Source organism: Mytilus californianus, unplaced genomic scaffold (genome assembly GCF_021869535.1).
Source record: "Mytilus californianus isolate M0D057914Y unplaced genomic scaffold, xbMytCali1.0.p SCAF_13, whole genome shotgun sequence".
NCBI classification, from domain to species: Eukaryota; Metazoa; Mollusca; class Bivalvia; order Mytilida; family Mytilidae; genus Mytilus; species Mytilus californianus.
Genome location: NW_026262615.1, coordinates 39,736,182 through 39,754,575, shown reverse-complemented (window position 1 = coordinate 39,754,575; position 18,394 = coordinate 39,736,182). Strand labels below are relative to the sequence as shown.

Genomic DNA, 18,394 nt, shown 5'->3' with positions numbered 1-18,394 from the left:
ACAACGATTTATCTTATTTTTTACAAACTGGACTAACTAACGAAAATTTCGAGTTTAAATATTGCGATTTTAGGAAAAGTCACCTTCAGATGTATGTATAAACTATTTGACATGTTTGATATCAGAATGCGAGTTCTTATTATTGGGACACTCAAGTGGTCGAATTGTGAGATTTTTGCTCTCCTATATAACTTACATATCAGTTGACCGACAAAAATCTCAAATGTTGTTTGTCATTAACTTCGACATATATTCCAAGTGAAAACAATTTAAATAAACGTTTAAAAAAAAAATCAAAATTAAACTACATGGGGGTCATTCGGGGTACTCCCACTCAGGGGCACCCAAAGGGTATCCTGTCCACAAGTACCTGTGGAATTATTCACATCCTCTTGAGTTCACATCAAGGATCTCACTATACAAATCCTTGATTTAGTGTTAAGACGTATTAACGGTCGGAGAAAAAATGACCTTGTGTGCAAAGCCAAAATAAAGATACTGATAGATTATTATTATTTTGTACACTGAAAAAAAAACACATATTAAAATCCAGGATAGTTTTAATCAAGGATACAAATCCTTGTTTTAATTAATTCTTTAAGAAAATATTCATTTAGATTTTATTTATATTGGTCCTGGATTTGTACTGGATTATCTGTACTGAGACTACGCACAAACAGAGAGTAAAATTAGTGATTTATTTTAAGTAAAACATGGTAAACATGGCCATATTTGTTAAGATGTGTCAGTGGCTAAACCAAGGATTTGTATAGTAAGTCTTACTATACAAATCCTTGGCTAAACTGATGAACAAGAACAATAGAAAATTACCTCTTCTTACAATCAGGGATTTAACTCTATAGGGTTATTAGAGAAATATAGATTTCACCACTGCAACAAGTGTGTTACGATATTTCTCCACTCAAGACAGTTACATTTTAGTATTTAAAGCTTGATGCTTGCTGAGCTTTTTAAATAATTTAAATTTAACTGTTGAGAGTGGAGAAATATCGTAATACACGAGTTATAGTGGTGGAATCTGTTTCTCTAATAATATTTATCCTTCCTTTTTCAAAGATTTGCGAAAAAGGTGTGTTCTTTATATGTGACGTCATCAGGCATGGTCGCCTTTTTTCATGACGTCACAATAGGAAATTTCAGAAGAAATCAAGAAAACTCAACGTCATAACTAAATTTCGACCAATCATTTGTCAAGAACAAATTGTTCACTAGTGAGGAGAAATATATTTCTCACACCAATCAAGAAATGTGTAAATAGCACAAAAATTAGAGAAAATATATATCTTGCATGTGTTATTACAGATACTTTCATGAGTTTTCTACTCTTTATTCCTTAAATTTTCTAATCTGTACTGCAGTCAAGGATATAACTCTATAGGGTTATTAGAGAAAAATAACATACATTTGTTATTGTGGACTAAAAAATCAAAGACCAGTGATAACACATGTATGTTACATGTTTCAAAGGGACAATATACATCATTAGTTTTGTTAAAATGTATACAAGTTTTATTGATATTACTGTTGTCTTTATGTATACTTAACTATATAAAGATATAGCAGTTCATATTTTGCCAATCATGCATAGTACACTTACATGTATGTTATTACAGAAAAAATATGCCTGTAATAACTAAAGGCCAAGGGTGTTATTACAGCTTCTCTTTATCACTCCAAAGCATTTGCTCAGACATACATCATGTTTAATTACAATATATTTTAATTCATTGTAAGAAATAATGATCAGAGCATGTAATGAGGTTCTGCACTAGTAAGCTTCCCAGTAATTCCCAAGTGCCTCATATAATAAGTTACATGCCTTTAATAACTAAGCCTTGTTATTACAGCTAAGATTATCACTTAAAAGCCTCGTCTCATTGATTTACCATGGTTAATGATAAATGTTTTAATTTAATTCAAAAATTAGTTATCAAGGCTATGCATTTAGTTTCTGCGCACAGTTTCAAGAGTTCCCTAGAGTCCACTAAAAATTAAAATGTTGATGGTTTATTTTACAAATAACAAACATATGTTATTACAGATTTAGAAAATTTAAGGATTAAAGAGTAGACAACTCATAAAAATATCTGTAATAACACATGTAAGATATTTTCTGTAATAACCCTATAGAGTTATATCCCTGACTGTACTGGGAACAGTATATCAAATGGGAAATGAATCTTGTAGGGTTTTCAGTATAAAATTGATGAAATCCCAAACTAAACGAGACTTCGCGAGATTTATGGAGTTTGAAAGGGTCTGACTGAAAACATTACAGGACTGCTAATGAATTAACCACATAATTCAACACATTCAACAAATTACAATGAATTGGTAAGTTTTATTAAAAGATCTTAAGGGCATACGATACAGTTACAGGGGAGGTAATGACGTTGGTAACGTAAATTGTTATTTTTGCGACGTCAAACTGTGACATATCGGAAAAAGATGCAGTTTTCGACTGTTTTTTATCATTCAAACTGATATAACTTGAAAACGAGTTCATGGACCCCTCTTTTTTAAAATGACATTTGCTACATTGATGAGCATTTGATAAATATGAGTTATTTGTAAAAATAAAATGCACAAATGTATAGGACATTTATATAAAACCGAATTTACAAATAATTTAACAAAAAACAGCTTGTGTGTATCTTTTAAAATAAAAAAGTTATGTATTTCTATCGAAAGGAAAAAATGTGTCCACAAATCCGAATTTTGAGCAAATATCTCAAATTTCGACCTCAATTTACTCAAAAAGTAGCAGATGAAGGTATATTTTTTATTACATATTTGATTTAATCAGGTAAAAAATAGCCTATATGCAAATTTTCTTCAAATATCATTATGGGACCAAAACTGTATCGTATGTCCTTAAGTAGATATATTCTGTCATATAAATGACCAATATGAGAGTGATTTATTTGATCATGATGTAAAGTGTTTTAATACTTTTATTATGGTTTGTGAAATTCTTGGTCTCTGGAAATGCCATCGACGTGATATTTATAATAATGTGTTTGCATTCTGTTACTAGTTCAATAGACTGGCTTCACTCATTACGTAGTTTGAATGACATTCAGATTCTATTGATATTAACAAAGAAACATGTCATCATTCGACTTATCATACTTGTGTTGAGTGTGTAGAAATGTATGTTGATATTCTGGCAAACTATTAAATTAGTCTAGCTTATTAGTCCCCAACGGACAAGTCCAAGTGACTTTAGGTTTGCACTCTGTCTGTCTATCAGTCCAGCAAATCATTTTTCCACCAGTTTTTTCTTCATGCTTGAAGATATGAGATTTGGTATATTGTTTTATCATGTCAAGTTACATCCGATAAAACTACTTTTCCTTTATAAACTAGAATGCTGAAAAGTCGCATTTAAAAACGATTCAAAGCTGAACAAAAGTACATATCCTTCAGTATATACTGAACTTCAGCAGGTGAAAAGTATTAATTATTTAAGTGCAAACTTAATATGTGCTGCATAATTTCTTAAAATATTCATAAATTTACAAAAAATTACAAAGGTAACAAAATAGATTCTTCTTTGTAAAAAGATGTGATTTACTTCTTAAGATTTAATCAGCTTCATATTAAAGAATTCAACATAAAGAAAACATACCTTTGTGCATTTTATACCACTTAATTTAAACCATCTGCGCCCATAATAAAAAAGAGTGAAAAATAAAAGATGACAGAGATTACAACTAAAAAGATATGCAGGACTGCCCCCCCCCCCCAATAAAAATCGAAGTGGTAGCTAACTTAAATCTGAATTACAGTCACTCTCTACTTTTTCAAATAAGTTTGCAAAAACCAAAAACAGGTGATAATTCTGCTGACAATTGTGCGTTTGCCTGATGATTTGTTTAGTAATATTGAGTAATTGCCAGAATACCTTTTCCTGATGCTTTGAACGGCTACTTCTCCGGAAAGAACTGTTCATTATGTTTTCCAATGCTTGTTGATATGAAGTTTCAAAGATCTATGTTAATTCTTCTTGGGACATACATTTGTACTAAAAGATGTTTTTTTGTTGTTGTATTTTTATATGTACTACCATCTTTTCTGTACTCTGAAACTTAAAAATGAAACAAGAAAAAGTTATTGCATTTTTTCTATATTTTACATTTATTATAGACTAATAGATCATTATTCCAGTTTCATAAGTGATACATGTACTGCATTTTTTCATTCCTTGAAAAACAGTAAAATAAATTTAAAAGTTAAACTTTTTTGTTGCTTTTAAAAATAATTTTAATGTCGCGCCTAACACAGTAGAGGGGCATCATGCTATCCAGTCCCTGGGTCAGTCCCGCCCCCGTCCCCATCGATCATGCTAATTTTTATGTGAATGTAGAGTTTAATAATATAATTGTTTTAATTTGATACCTACTTTTGTACAATTTGTTGTTAGGTTGCTGTCTTAATGATACTTCTGTGTCATTAGATATAATGGCAAACATAACATGATTTAAAAAAACATATATTTTTTTTTTTTTTAACCATTTGATATTGTTATATGTACATGTAGGCTGGGAACAGTAAAACTACAATACATGTTAATGTATATTATGTCCCAGATATAAGTAAAACAAATAGAGCTGAGTACAAATTTATGTCTTGAGACAAAGTATGGTTATTCTCTTTATACTGCAACAGTGAAATTTCTCACAAAATGAAAAAGAAATTTTTAATGGTAAAAAGCAACATTTTGAAATGTCAAATATAACGATTGCATTATTGATGTAAAATATAAGTTAACTTGGAGATATCACTATCAGTCAGCTTAACAGGGATGTAAATAAAAAAAATATATATAATTTTTTTTTCAACATAAGTATTAATACGCACAACTGCAATGATAATGCAAGAATGTAGGAGAGAAAATCACAGGACAAAAAGTCATAGGACAAAAAGTCATAGGACGAAAAGTCATAGGACAAAAAGTCATAGGACAAAAAGTCACAATTCAGTTTTGAGATAATTTTTCTTTGAACAAGAAAACCCTAATTTTGAAAATAAATTTTTGTTTTTTTTTTGAACTTTTATATATATGAAGCAACTTTGTAATTAAAATGTACTCAACGTATCAATAATGATCAAATAATTGTTATGAAAACAAAATGTCAAAGTGGCTTGGTACTTAAATGACTTCATTGTGCCAAGAAATATATCCTTTGCATGATTAAAATTTAATATATTTTCATTTATATGAACAATTTCCTAAACTTAAAAATGAATATACATGTTAAAAAAAGAAAATATTTCAAGTTCTTTCTCTTACTATATTCAAACAATTGTCAATAAACTATTTGTGACTTTTTGTCCTCTCAAATTTGTGACTTTAAATGTATGTCCCGTGACTTTCTGTCTGTTTACCTTGTGTACTAATGGGCACATGTTCTTGTTTTTGAAATTTTTATACGACCGCAAAAAAAATTTGTGGTCGTATATTGGTATATGACGTCATCGTCGTCCGAAGACACATTGGTTTTTGCACTCTAACTTTAGTTTAAGTTAATGGATCTCTATGAAATTTTAACATAAGGTTCAATACCACAAAAAGAAGGTTGGGATTGATTTTGGGGGTTATGGTGCAAACAGTTAAAGAATAAGGGGCCAAAAATTAGCATTTTTGTAACTTCCAGACATAACTTGTGTTTTAGTGTATGGATCTCTCTGACATTGTACCACAAGGTTCCATATCACAAAGGGAATGCTGGGATTGATTTTGAGGGTAATTGCCTCCAAATTTTAGGAATAAGGGGCCAAAAAAGGGGCAAAAAATAAGCATTTTTCTAGTTTCCAGACAATAACTTGTGTTCAAGTGTATGGATCTTTCTGAAATTGTACTACAAGGTTTCATAACACAAAGGGAAAGCTGGAATTGAGTTTGGGGGTAATTGCCCAAAATATTTAGGAATAAGGGGCCAAAAATAAGCATTTTTCTAGTTTCAGGACAATAACTTGTGTGTAAGTGTATGGATCTTTATGAAATTGTTCTACAAGGTTCCATATCACAAAGGGAAAGCTGGATTTGAGTTTGGGGGTGATGAATTATAAGGGGGTTCAAAAAATTTGGGTGGTGGGATTTTTTTTTTCCTTTTTTTCTTTAAAATTTTCCATTTTAGATTGGTTATTTATGATTTATATATAAAAGCAAATACTAATGATATGGTTTGAATAGGTAAATTAAAAATGTTTAAGTTCTTCTGTGTCAGAAACCTATGCTGTGTCAAATATTTAATCACAATCCAAATTCAGTGCTGTATCAAGCTTGAATGTTGTGTCCATACTTGCCCCAACTGGTCAGGGTTCGACCTCTGCGGTCGTATCAAGCTGCGCCCAGCGGAGCATTTTATTCATAAATATGTTGCTTATTGATTTAATTACATGTATGTATCATTTGCAGATAATGCCTCGAACAGCAAGAAGACGTAGAATTGGCTACAGGGATAAGAGAAGGAGGGTTGTGAAAACCATAGATTCAGATGCCCATACCATTGAAGAGCAGCATATACTTATTGATGGTAAGTTGTATAAATGACCAAAAACTTGGATGAAAGGGGGAATTAATGCACTGACTATCGAAAAATGCATTGTGTTTAAAGATCATGTTTATTCAATGGTTTCTCCATTGCTACATCTAGTATATTCACAGCATTCCAGTCATTGTTCAGTGATTCCCTATATAATCAACCAAAGTTTTCCAATTAAAGGGTGGGGGGGGGGGGGGGGGGGGCAGCCACCTTTGGAAAAAATATGTCTGTTCTGTTGATAAAAATGCATATAAATGATAGGATGTGGTAAGATTGCCAATGAAACAACTATTCCTGAAGGACCAAAATGTCGTATATGTTAGCCAATATTTACTGTAAATTCAGTGATTATTGCATGCAGTTATTACTGCAATTTTGTCATTTAACATGTTTAAGACAGAAATGTGATTTAAATTTTTGCAAGATAGAGAACAATCTGAGTTCATTCATGAAAAAGAGCCCCAAAATGTGAGTTGAAATTATTGCAATAACACACCTGTCATATTACTGCAATACTTGTAATTATACCCCTGCTCGCTTTTAAAAAGTGGGGGTATACTGTTTTACCTCTGTCTGTCCGTCGGTCCGTGCGTCCGTCATCACCATGTCGGACATTAACTCAAAAACGCTTGAACCAATTCACATGAAACTTTGGTGAATTGTTTATATCTATTGACGTGAGCTCCCTTTAGTTTTTTATAAATTTAAGATATTAAGTTTCCGAGTTTTTGTTTTTTTTTTCATTAAAAAAGGGGGGTTTTCCAGTTTTCGAACAATAACTCAAAAACACTTTCACCAATTTGCAAGAAACTTTGGTGAATTGTTTATATATATTGTAATGAGCTCCCTTTTGATTTTTATAAATTTTAGATTTTACGTTTCTGAGTTATTGGGTTTTATTCATTAAAAAAAGGAGGGTTTTCCAGTTTTCGGACAATAACTCAAAAATGCTTTCAGCAGTTTTCATGAAACTTTGATGAATTGTTTATATCTATTGACGTAAGCTCCCTTTTGATTTTTATAAATTTTAGATTTTACGTTTCTGAGTTATTGGGTTTTATTCATTAAAAAAAGGGAGGTTTTCCAGTTTTCGGACAATAACTCAAAAATGCTTTCAGCAGTTTTCATGAAACTTTGATGAATTGTTTATATCTATTGACGTAAGCGTTTCAGAGTTCTGTGATTGTATTCATAAAAATGGGGGTATTTTTCAGTTTTCGGTCAATGCTTTGAGCAGTTATCATGAAACTTTGGTGACTGGTTTATATCTATTAAGATCATTCATGAATTTCTGATATGACATTGAGAAGTTATTGAACTTTATTCTTTTAAAAAGCGACAGGCGTATCACGCGCTCATGGCGCAGCTGTTTATTATATATAATTTTATTTTATTGTGGCTTTTGTCATCTCAGTTAAAAAGAAAGTTATTTTAACAGTCAAAATTAAAATAAAGTAAGTTATTTGGTCAATTATGGTTTAGACTGGTCGAGTATTGTTCATGTTGTTTAGATCTTGGGTCAAGTATTAAAGATTCAGACTGGTCGAGTATTGTTCGGACCTTTGGTTGAGTATAGTTTAGACTGAAAAAATAGGTTGAGAACTGGTCATATATCATGAGTATTGGTCGAGTACAGGTCGAGAATGGGTTAAGACTGTTTCAGACTAGTCGAGTAATAGTTCAGACTATAATTAATAGAAAAGATAAGGGTCAATTAAAAATCAATTTCCTCAATTAAATGTTCTGACATTTATACACAATGCTTATTACCAAAAAACACAGATCAAGTTTGAATTTTGGTATCGTTACTTTGACCTATCTTGAGTTATATCCCTTTATAATGTTGTTTGCAAGCGGGGGCATCATCTGTTCCCCATGGACACATTCCCAATTTATATTTTATCAATTTTGTAAAATTATAATTTTTATTGCAGATACGTATACAGATACAAGTTTTTGGCCCATCACTGAATTGACAGAATTAGGTGATATAAGCAGTGTTCAGTCACCAGCTTTCCTAAATGAGCATGATGAGACCAATGAAAAAATAGAACATTTTGTTGTGTTAGATAAAGTCTACCAATACGATCCAAATAACAGCTTGGAAGAATTTGTAACAACCAAGAGGGAAGAGCATTATTCCGCACTTAAACAAAGTTGTCAGAAGCTTGTTGAAGACCCTTTATATGAACAGGTTGAATTTATGCGCTCTGCTGAAATTATAAGATATATATCTGTTTATGATAGTGACAATCCTGGAATAAAGTTCATTTGTACGATAAAAAAGAATTACTTGGCAGAAGTATTTGTTCATGGCAAGAGATTAAGTGATCAACACGACCTTTGGCACACATTACCGAGAAAATTCGTTATAATTCAGCAGGTCGAATGTCTTTTGAATGTTTTGCTTAAGTATGATGTATGCATTGGTAATCCAGATGAAGGACTACAGAAATTATGTTCAGGAAAAATGGCGTATGTTGAAACAGGTTATGGAGCTTACCGTGGTGACTGTGCTTACCAAAGTACAATCCGAACCATATCATGCATATTATTGACTGACAGGTGGAAACCAAGATGTAAGAGTTGCATTACCTATCGTAAAACTGTAAAAAAGCAAGAAGCTAGAAGCAAACTTAAAACACCTACATCAAGTAAAAATTGGTTAACATCCAAAAAAGGAAACAGTCGATTAACTAATTCAGAGAAAGTGGAAAAAATTAAACAGTTAAAAAACTACAATAGTAACTTAGAAAGTCAGGTTACAGCACTGACGAAGAAAGTTAAAAAGTCCATTAGATCTGATGGTGTATTGATTAGTGCAAATAACAGTTCTAAAGATATGGTAAATTTGATGACATCGTGAAAATATTGTCAATGAACAATTTCCAGATAAAAACTGCCAATATATACATGATATATGTTCCTGATCTGTTGTAATATATGTTTGTTATTTGTTAAATAAATCATAAATATTTTAATTTTAAGTGGGTACTTGGGAATTCTTGAAACTTTACGCAGAAACTAAATACATAGCCTTGATAACTAATTTTCGAATTAGATTAAAACATTTTTCATCAACCATGGTTAAATCAATGAGACAAGGCTTTCAACTTCAAGTGATAAACTTGCCTTTAATAACTAAGCCTTGTTATAACAGCTATGTAGCTTATTATATGAGACACTTGGGAAATACCGGGAAGCTTGAGCAGAACCTCATTGTATGCTCTGATCATTATTTTTATACAACCCCAAAAAAATTTGTTGGTTCGTATAATGCTATGATGATGTCATTGGTGTCATCGTTGTCGTTGTCCAAAGACACGTTTGGTTTCATGACAATAACTTGAGTTTAAGTAAATGGATCTCTATGAAATTTTACAAGAAGGTTCAATACCACAAAAGGAAGGTTGGAATTAATTTTGGGGGTTTTGGTACCAACAGTTTGGGAATTAGGGGCCAAAAAGGGGCCAAAAACAAGCATTTATGTAGTTTCTGGACAAAAACTTGTGTGTAAGTGTATGGGTCACTCTGAAATTCTACCACAAGGGTCCATATCACAAAGGGAAGGCTGGGATTGAGTTTGGGGGTAATTGCTCCAAACATGCAGGAATTGAAAGGGCATATTTTTTCTTCTTCGAAATTTTTAAATTTCAAATTTTTTAAAGTTTCAAGAAGAAATCTTCAATTGCAAAGTATTGCGCAATAGATTTTAAAAATCTTTTACCACATTTATTTTCAGTGGCGTAGCAAGGCATTTTGTAAGTAAACGCCCAAACCTCATCTAGGGGTATGAACCCCCCACCTCAAGCCACCCCAGGGCAGAGGACCTTCGGGTAGGGGGCAAAACCCGCAGAAGCTCACACATTATCGTAAAAAAGATACTGTCATTCATAACTAGGTCGGTGGAAAACAAAACTTTACTTCATAAGAGAAAATTTCAGCTTCCTAGTTGTGAACTTTCCATTTCCATGTACCAACATTCCAGTAGAAGCTGCATATTGAGTATGTATCTCCCAGTTGATATGCTACACTATGCTTACCTTTCTTGAGCACCTGAGGTCAACCCCGCTTTTATGTGGGGTTCGTATTGCCTAGTCTTTAGTTTTTTATATTGTCTTATATGTACTGTTGTTGTCTTTTCGTTGTCTTTTCGTTGTTTTTCCTCTTTTGAAATGGCATTGCCAGTTTGTTTTCACCTGATGAATTTGAATATCCCTTTGGTATCTTTCGCCTCTTATAGATGGTGAGGTAACATATTAACATAACTAAATTGCGTCAAACAATAGTAATCTGAGTAGAATATTCACAGTACTAGTAGATTCGAAGTTTGACAGAAAATGAACAAATATGGAATATGATACCATTTGATGAAAAAGTAAATTTCATCATTTTTATCTTCAATAACGAGTCATCTAAGAAAGAATTACAATTGCTTGTGCGCTTAAACCAGTTCCTTTAATTAAACGTAAACGTAGCTACGTGCCTGATTTTGTGTCAGAAACCTATATTATGTAAAAAATTTGATCACAATCCAAATTCAGACAGTATATCAAGCTTGAATATTGTGTCCAAACTTGCCCCAACTGTTCACTGTTGGACCTCTGCGGTCCTATCAGGCTGCGCTGAGGCTGCGCTGAGCGAAGCCTTTTATTAGCAATAAATTAAAATACATTGTGATTAAGCATGATGTATGTCTGTGCAAAGGCTTTGAAGTGATGTAGAGAGGCTGTAGTGACACACTTTAGTTATTACACATGTTACAGACAAATTTGCTTTAGATTTGAATTTTAGTTTATTGAATGACCTTTTGTCTGATTTTTAAACTATACTGTAAATTGTAAAAATATTTAATAAGCTCTTGCCGCGATATAGCCTTTTTGTGCTCATGCTGTGTAAAGCAAACACCGATCAATCAATCAATCAATCAATGTTACAGGCATATTTTTTCCTGTAATAACATAGGTGTACTATGCATGATTGGAAAACTATGAACTGTTATATCTTTCTATACTTTAGTATACCGTACATAAAGACAATAATAATATCAATAGAAACTGTATACATTCGAAGGGGACTTTAGGTTTGCACTCCGTCTGTCTGTCCATCCTTTAGTCCGGCAAATCAGTTTTTCACACTTTTTTCTTCATGCTTCAAGATATTGATTTGATATTTGGTATATTGTTTTATCATGACAAGTTACAGATCAAGAATTTTGTTCTGGTCTGATGATTTTGTGCAGAGTTATGGTCCTTGGACTTATAAATTTCACTCAAATAATCAGTTTTTGGCACTTTTTTTGTCATGCTTGAAGATATTGATTTGAAAATTGGAATATAGTTTTATCATGACAAGTTACTGATCAAATTCGGTTTGTTACGGTCTGATGATTTTGTGCAGAGTTATGGTCCTTGGACTTACAAAATTCCCTTAAATAATCAGTTTTCCACACTTTTTTTGTCATGCTTGAAGATATTGGATTTAAAATTAGTATGTAGTTTTATCATGCCAAGTAACAGATCATGTTCGAATTTTGTTTCAGTCTGATGATTTTGTGTAGAGTTATGGTCCTTGGACTTACAAAATTCACTTAAATAATCAATTTTCTGCACTTTTTTTGGTCATGTTTGAAGATATTGACATGATATTTGTTATATAGTTTACACCATGACAAGTTATAGATCAAGTTACAATTTTGTTCCAATACATTGTTTTTTCCTAAAAAAAAGATTCCCAAATTGAAGAAAAAAATATTCTGTTCAAGCAGACGACAAAAAATTATTCTGAATCCATACTTTCCCCACATTTTCTTGACCTTAAAGTGTTAAATTTTGAACAAAATAATTTGATTGATAGCGTTGAAAACTAAATTAAATTGTTCGTGCTTTGCGCCAAAAAAAAAATGTTGTTCTCTTGCTGCATATTGATAAAAAGAAATTGGAAAAAAATCATATACAAACAAATCTAAAGATCTTTCAGGTCAAAAATTTCTTGAGTGTTCCGCATAGTCATTAGCCATTTAGTTAGCATGTTACAAAGTCCCAAGATATACATACCTATTTTTCACATTTCTTTTTTTGAGTACTCAAGTCTGCTCATGTCATGTAATCTTTCAATATAGAAATATTGTCTTTTCGTGAATATCACATTTCAAATTCATGTATTTGGACTTCTCAATCTATTCACATTCACATTCATTTTTTACACCAGAATAATGTCCAGTTGAATTTATCAAAAGGTTTATGTCTTTTTTTTTGTTCCTTACAGAGTCGTGCAAGAACTCACATACTGGAGATAAACATAATCAATAAGATGTACGAGGGAGGAGAGGATTTAGTCACCATCAATGGTACTATACAACGACTCATAAACACACAGATTGGTAATACACTTCATGAATATGATGTTTGTGCTAGAGAATTTAGTCCAAGTAGTGACTTTAAGAAACAGGAGATAACACATACAAGTGAAAAACGTTATAAATGTGATGTTTGTGCTAAAGAATTTGGTCGAAGTAGTCACTTAAAGAGACATGTGAGAACACATACAAGTAAAAAAAATCATAAATGTGAAGTGTGTGCTAGAGAATTCACCCAAGGTAGTGACTTTAAGAGACATGCAAGAACTCACACGGGTGAAAAACCTTATAAATGTGATATTTGTGCTAGTGAATTTTCTCGAAGTGGTGACTTAAAGAGACATTTGAGAAGACATACTGGTGAAACACCTCATAAATGTGATGTGTGTGCTAATGAATTTACTCGCGGTAGTGACCTAAAGGCTCACATGAGTACACATACTGGAGATAAACCCCATGGCTGTGATTTTTGTGGTAAACGGTTTAGTCATATTAGTAGTTTGCAGAAACACATCAGAATACATTCAGGCGATAAACCTCATTGCTGTGATGTATGTGGTAGAAGGTTTAGTCAGCATGGAAATTTACAGAGACACATGAGAACACACACAAATAATGAACCTCATGACTGTGATATATGTGATAAACAGTTTGATCGGTATAGTAGTTTAGAGAGACACATGAGAACACATACAGGTGATAACAATCATGACTGTGATGTGTGTGGCAAAGAGTTCAGTCGACCTAGTCATTTACAGGCACACATGAGAACACATACAGGTGTTAAACCTCATGAGTGTGATGTATGTGGGAAAGGGTTTAATCATCTTAGTAATTTTAAAAGGCATATGAAAATACATACAGGCGAAACATGTAAACCTCATAATTGTGATATATGTGGCAAAGTGTTTAGTCAATCTAGTAGTTTAAAGAGACATATGAGAATACATACCATGCATACAGTCGAAACATGTAAACCACATTATTGTGATATATGTGGGAAAGGCTTTAGTCATTTTTGTAGTTTAAAGAGACACATGAGAAAACAAACATGCAATTTACCTTATGACAGTCATGTATATGGTACAGGGTTTACTCAGCATTGTGATAAAGAGATTCACATGAGAATACATACAGACAATACACTTCCTAGCTGTGATGTATATGGTTAAGGGTTTATGCAGCATTGTGATGAAGAGATTCACATGAGAATACATACAGACAATACACTTCCTAGCTGTGATGTATTTGGTTAAGGGTTTATGCAGCATTGTGATGAAGAGATTCGCATGAGAATACATACAGACAATACACTTCCTAGCTGTGATGTATTTGGTTAAGGGTTTATGCAGCATTGTGATGAAGAGATTCACATGAGAATACATACAGACAATACACTTCCTAGCTGTGATGTATATGGTTGAGGGTTTATGCAGCATTGTGATGAAGAGATTCGCATGAGAATACATACAGACAATACACTTCCTAGCTGTGATGTATTTGGTTAAGGGTTTATGCAGCATTGTGATGAAGAGATTTGCATGAGAATACATACAGACAATACACTTCCTAGCTGTGATGTATATGGTTAAGGGTTTATGCAGCATTGTGATGAAGAGATTCGCATGAGAATACATACAGACAATACACTTCCTAGCTGTGATGTATTTGGTTAAGGGTTTATGCAGCATTGTGATGAAGAGATTCACATGAGAATACATACAGACAATACACTTCCTAGCTGTGATGTATATGGTTGAGGGTTTATGCAGCATTGTGATGAAGAGATTCGCATGAGAATACATACAGACAATACACTTCCTAGCTGTGATGTATTTGGTTAAGGGTTTATGCAGCATTGTGATGAAGAGATTTGCATGAGAATACATACAGACAATACACTTCATAGCTGTGATGTATATGGTTAATGGTTAAGTCACCATGGTAATAAAGAGATTCACATGAGAATACATACAGGGCAATACACATAATGACTGTGATGTTTGTGGTTAAGGGTTTAGTCACAATGGTAATAAAGAAATTCACATGAGAATACATACAGACAATACACTTCATCATGTTCATAGCTGTGATGTCTATGGTTAAGTGTTTAGTCACCATGGTGATAAAGAGAATCACATGACAATACATACAAAGCAACATGGTTAAGGGTTTAGTCGCCATGGTGATAAAGAGAATCACATGAGAAAACATACAGCCTTTACTTGGCAATACACTTCAAAACTGAGATGTATGTGGTTAAGGGTTTAGTCACCATGGTAATAAAGAGATTCCCATGAGAATACATACAGGGCAATACACATAATGACTGTGATGTTTGTGGTTAAGGGTTTAGTCACAATGGTAATAAAGAGATTCACATGAGAATACATACAGACAATACACTTCAACATGTTCATAGCTGTGATGTATATGGTTAAGTGTTTAGTCACCATGGTGATAAAGAGAATCACATGACAATACATACAAAGCAACATGGTTAAGGGTTTAGTCACCATGGTGATAAAGAGAATCACATGAGAATACATACAGCCTTTACTTGGCAATACACTTCAAAACTGAGATGTATGTGGTTAAGGGTTTAGTCACCATGGTAATAAAGAGATTCCCATGAGAATACATACAGGGCAATAGTTTAGGGTTAAGTCACCATGGTGATAAAGAATCGCATGAGAATGCATACGGGTAATACACTTCATGACTGTGAGGTATATGATTAAGGGTTTAGTTACCATGGTAATTTACAGAGATACACAAGAGCACTTATTGATTGAAAATCTCATAAATGGCAATATGTGGAAAATAATTTTTTAGAAGGGGTGACTTTTAAGATTCACATTAAAATACAGACTGAGGAAGAAACTCATAAATTGGTTTTTTTTTTGTTTTTGTTTTGAAGAATTCTTTTTTAGTTCATCTGGCTGTGCAATCATGGTCGACATGGTTAAAAATAGACAATAGTGGTAAAATGCAGTTTTTATACGCCCGTTTAAGGGACGTATTATGGTATACCGTTGTACGTCCGTCTGTCCGTCCATCCGTCGTCAACATGTCGGACATTAACTCAAAAACGCTTTAACCAATTTGCTTAAAACTTTGGTGAATTGTTTATATCTATTGACGTCAGCTCCCTTTCGTTTTTTATAAATTTTAGATTTTATGTTTCCGAGTTATGGGGTTTTATTCATTAAAAAAGGGGGATTTTCCAGTTTTCGGACAATAACTCAAGAATGCTTTCACCAACTTGCAAGAAATTTTGGTTAATTGTTTATATCTATTGACATGAGCTCCCTTTGGATTTTTATAAATTTTAGATTTTACGTTTCCGAGTTATGGGGTTTTATTCATAAAAAAAAGGGTGATTTTCCAGTTTTCGGACAATAACTCAAAAATGCTTTCAGCAGTTCTCATGAAACTTTGATGAATTGTTGATATCTATTGATGTATTAGCTCCCTTTAGAATTTTATAAATTTTAGATTTTACATTTCTGAATTATGGGGTTTTATTCATAAAAAAAAGGGTGATTTTCCAGTTTTCAGACAAAAACCTAAAAATGCTTTCAGCAATTCGTATGAAACTTTGGTGAACTGTTTATATCTATTGATGTAAGCTCCCTTTAGAATTTTATAAATTTTATTTGTTTATAGTCTGACAACAGATTTACTAAGTATTGCGCAACAGCACAGTGTATTGCACAACAGCAAGAAATCTTTAATTGAATATAAATTCAATTCATATAACCAACTTCAAGTTCTTTGACTACATTTATTCAGAAACCTATAATAGATGTATGTCAAATATTTAATTACAATCCAAATTCAGACCTGTATCAAGCTTGAATATTGTGTCCATTTTTGCCCCAACTGTTCAGGGTTAGACCTCTGCGGGCGTATCCAGCTGCGCTCAGCGAAGCAGTTTATTGGCTTATATCTCTGAAACTAAAGCATTTAGAGCAAATCTGACAATCAGTCAAAATGTTCATCAGGTCAAGATTTATCTGCCCTGAAATTTTCAGACAAATCAGACAAGTTGTTGGGTTGCTGCCACTAGGCACTAAATTGGTAATTTTAAGGAAATTTTGCACTGTTTGGTTATGATCTTGAATATATATTATAGATAGAAATAAACTAAGAAGCAATTTTAAATGTTCTACAAATAAGTCAACATGACCAAAATTGTCAATAGACCCTCAAGGAGTTATTGCCCTTCAAAGTCAATTTTTAACAATAATTGTTTACTTAAATTTTTACAAAAATCTTCTCCTGTGAAACTACTCAAGATAAATTTAACCAAACTCTGCCACAATCATTATTAGGGTATTTAGTTTTAAAAATGTGTCTAATGACCCTGTCTGCCAACCAGCATGGCCGACGTGGCTAAAAATAGGGATTAAATGCAGTTATTGACTTATATCTCTGAAACTAAAGCAAAAGTATAATTACATTACCATTTATAACTATGTTTTGTATGTTTATATTTGTTATCCTTCACTATCTGTATCATATATGTTTGTATAAATTTGTGTTCGCTTAACCCATATGGGTGTATTTTGCTAATAAAATTATTATTATTAACCAAATGTTAGGAAACTTATACACCATGCTTATTACCACAAAACACAGATCAAGTTTGAATTTTGGTGGAGTCACTTTAACCATTCTAGAGTTATGCCTCTTTATAAATGAAAAAATTGCAAAATTTTTAGTTTCCTTTCTCTAACTTAAGTTTTCCTCAACCAAATGTTATGAAACTTATACACAATGCTTATTACCACAAAACACAGATCAAATTGAATTTTGGTGGCATCACTTTAACTGTTCTAGAGTTATGCCCCTTTATTAATGGAAAGATTGCAAAATTTTTAGTTTCCATTCTGTAACTTAAGTTTGCCCCAACCAAACATTTTGAAACCTATACACAATATTCATTACCACAAAACTAAGATCAAGTACAAATTTTTTGTTTCCGTTTTCTAAGTTTAGTTTGCCTCAACCAAATGTTATGAAACTTATACACAATGTTTATTACGTCATAATACAGATTAAGTACAAAATTTGGTGGCTACACTTTTACCATTCTTGAGTTATGTCCCTTTATAAACATAAAAATTGCTGAATTTTTCATTTCCGTTCTCTAACTTTAGTTTGTCTCAACCAAATGTTATAAAACTTATACACAACCGTTCTAGAGTTATGCTTACAAATAGAAAAATTGATGAATTTTTAGTTTCTGTTCTCTACTTAAGTTAGCCTCAACCAAATGTTATGAGACTTACACACAATGCTTATTACCACAAAACTCAGATCAAGTTCAAATTTGGGTAGCGTCACTTTTACCGTTCTTCAGTAATGTCCCTTTATAACTATATGATATGCAAGTGGGGACATCATCTGTGTCCACATGTGGACACTATCCACATTTATTTTTCTTCTTCTGCCAGAG

General features: G+C 32.5%; 1 protein-coding gene across 3 annotated transcripts; it reads left to right on the top strand.

The window, feature by feature from the left end:
* Positions 1–17,531, top strand: LOC127723647 (zinc finger protein 501-like). 3 transcript variants are annotated; one of them, XM_052230371.1, is made up of 4 exons: positions 9–91; positions 2,209–2,355; positions 6,446–6,563; positions 8,507–9,559. In XM_052230371.1, exons 3-4 carry the CDS (start codon positions 6,449–6,451, stop codon positions 9,436–9,438), a joined length of 1,047 nt encoding a protein of 348 aa, XP_052086331.1. In that variant the 5' UTR covers positions 9–91; positions 2,209–2,355; positions 6,446–6,448; the 3' UTR covers positions 9,439–9,559. The 3 variants fall into 3 exon arrangements, with proteins under 3 accessions (XP_052086332.1, XP_052086330.1, XP_052086331.1); XM_052230372.1 differs by lacking the exon at positions 2,209–2,355 and having other exon boundaries at positions 1–91; XM_052230370.1 differs by lacking the exons at positions 2,209–2,355; positions 6,446–6,563; positions 8,507–9,559 and adding an exon at positions 12,840–17,531 and having other exon boundaries at positions 1–91.
* Positions 17,532–18,394: the final 863 nt, after the last annotated feature.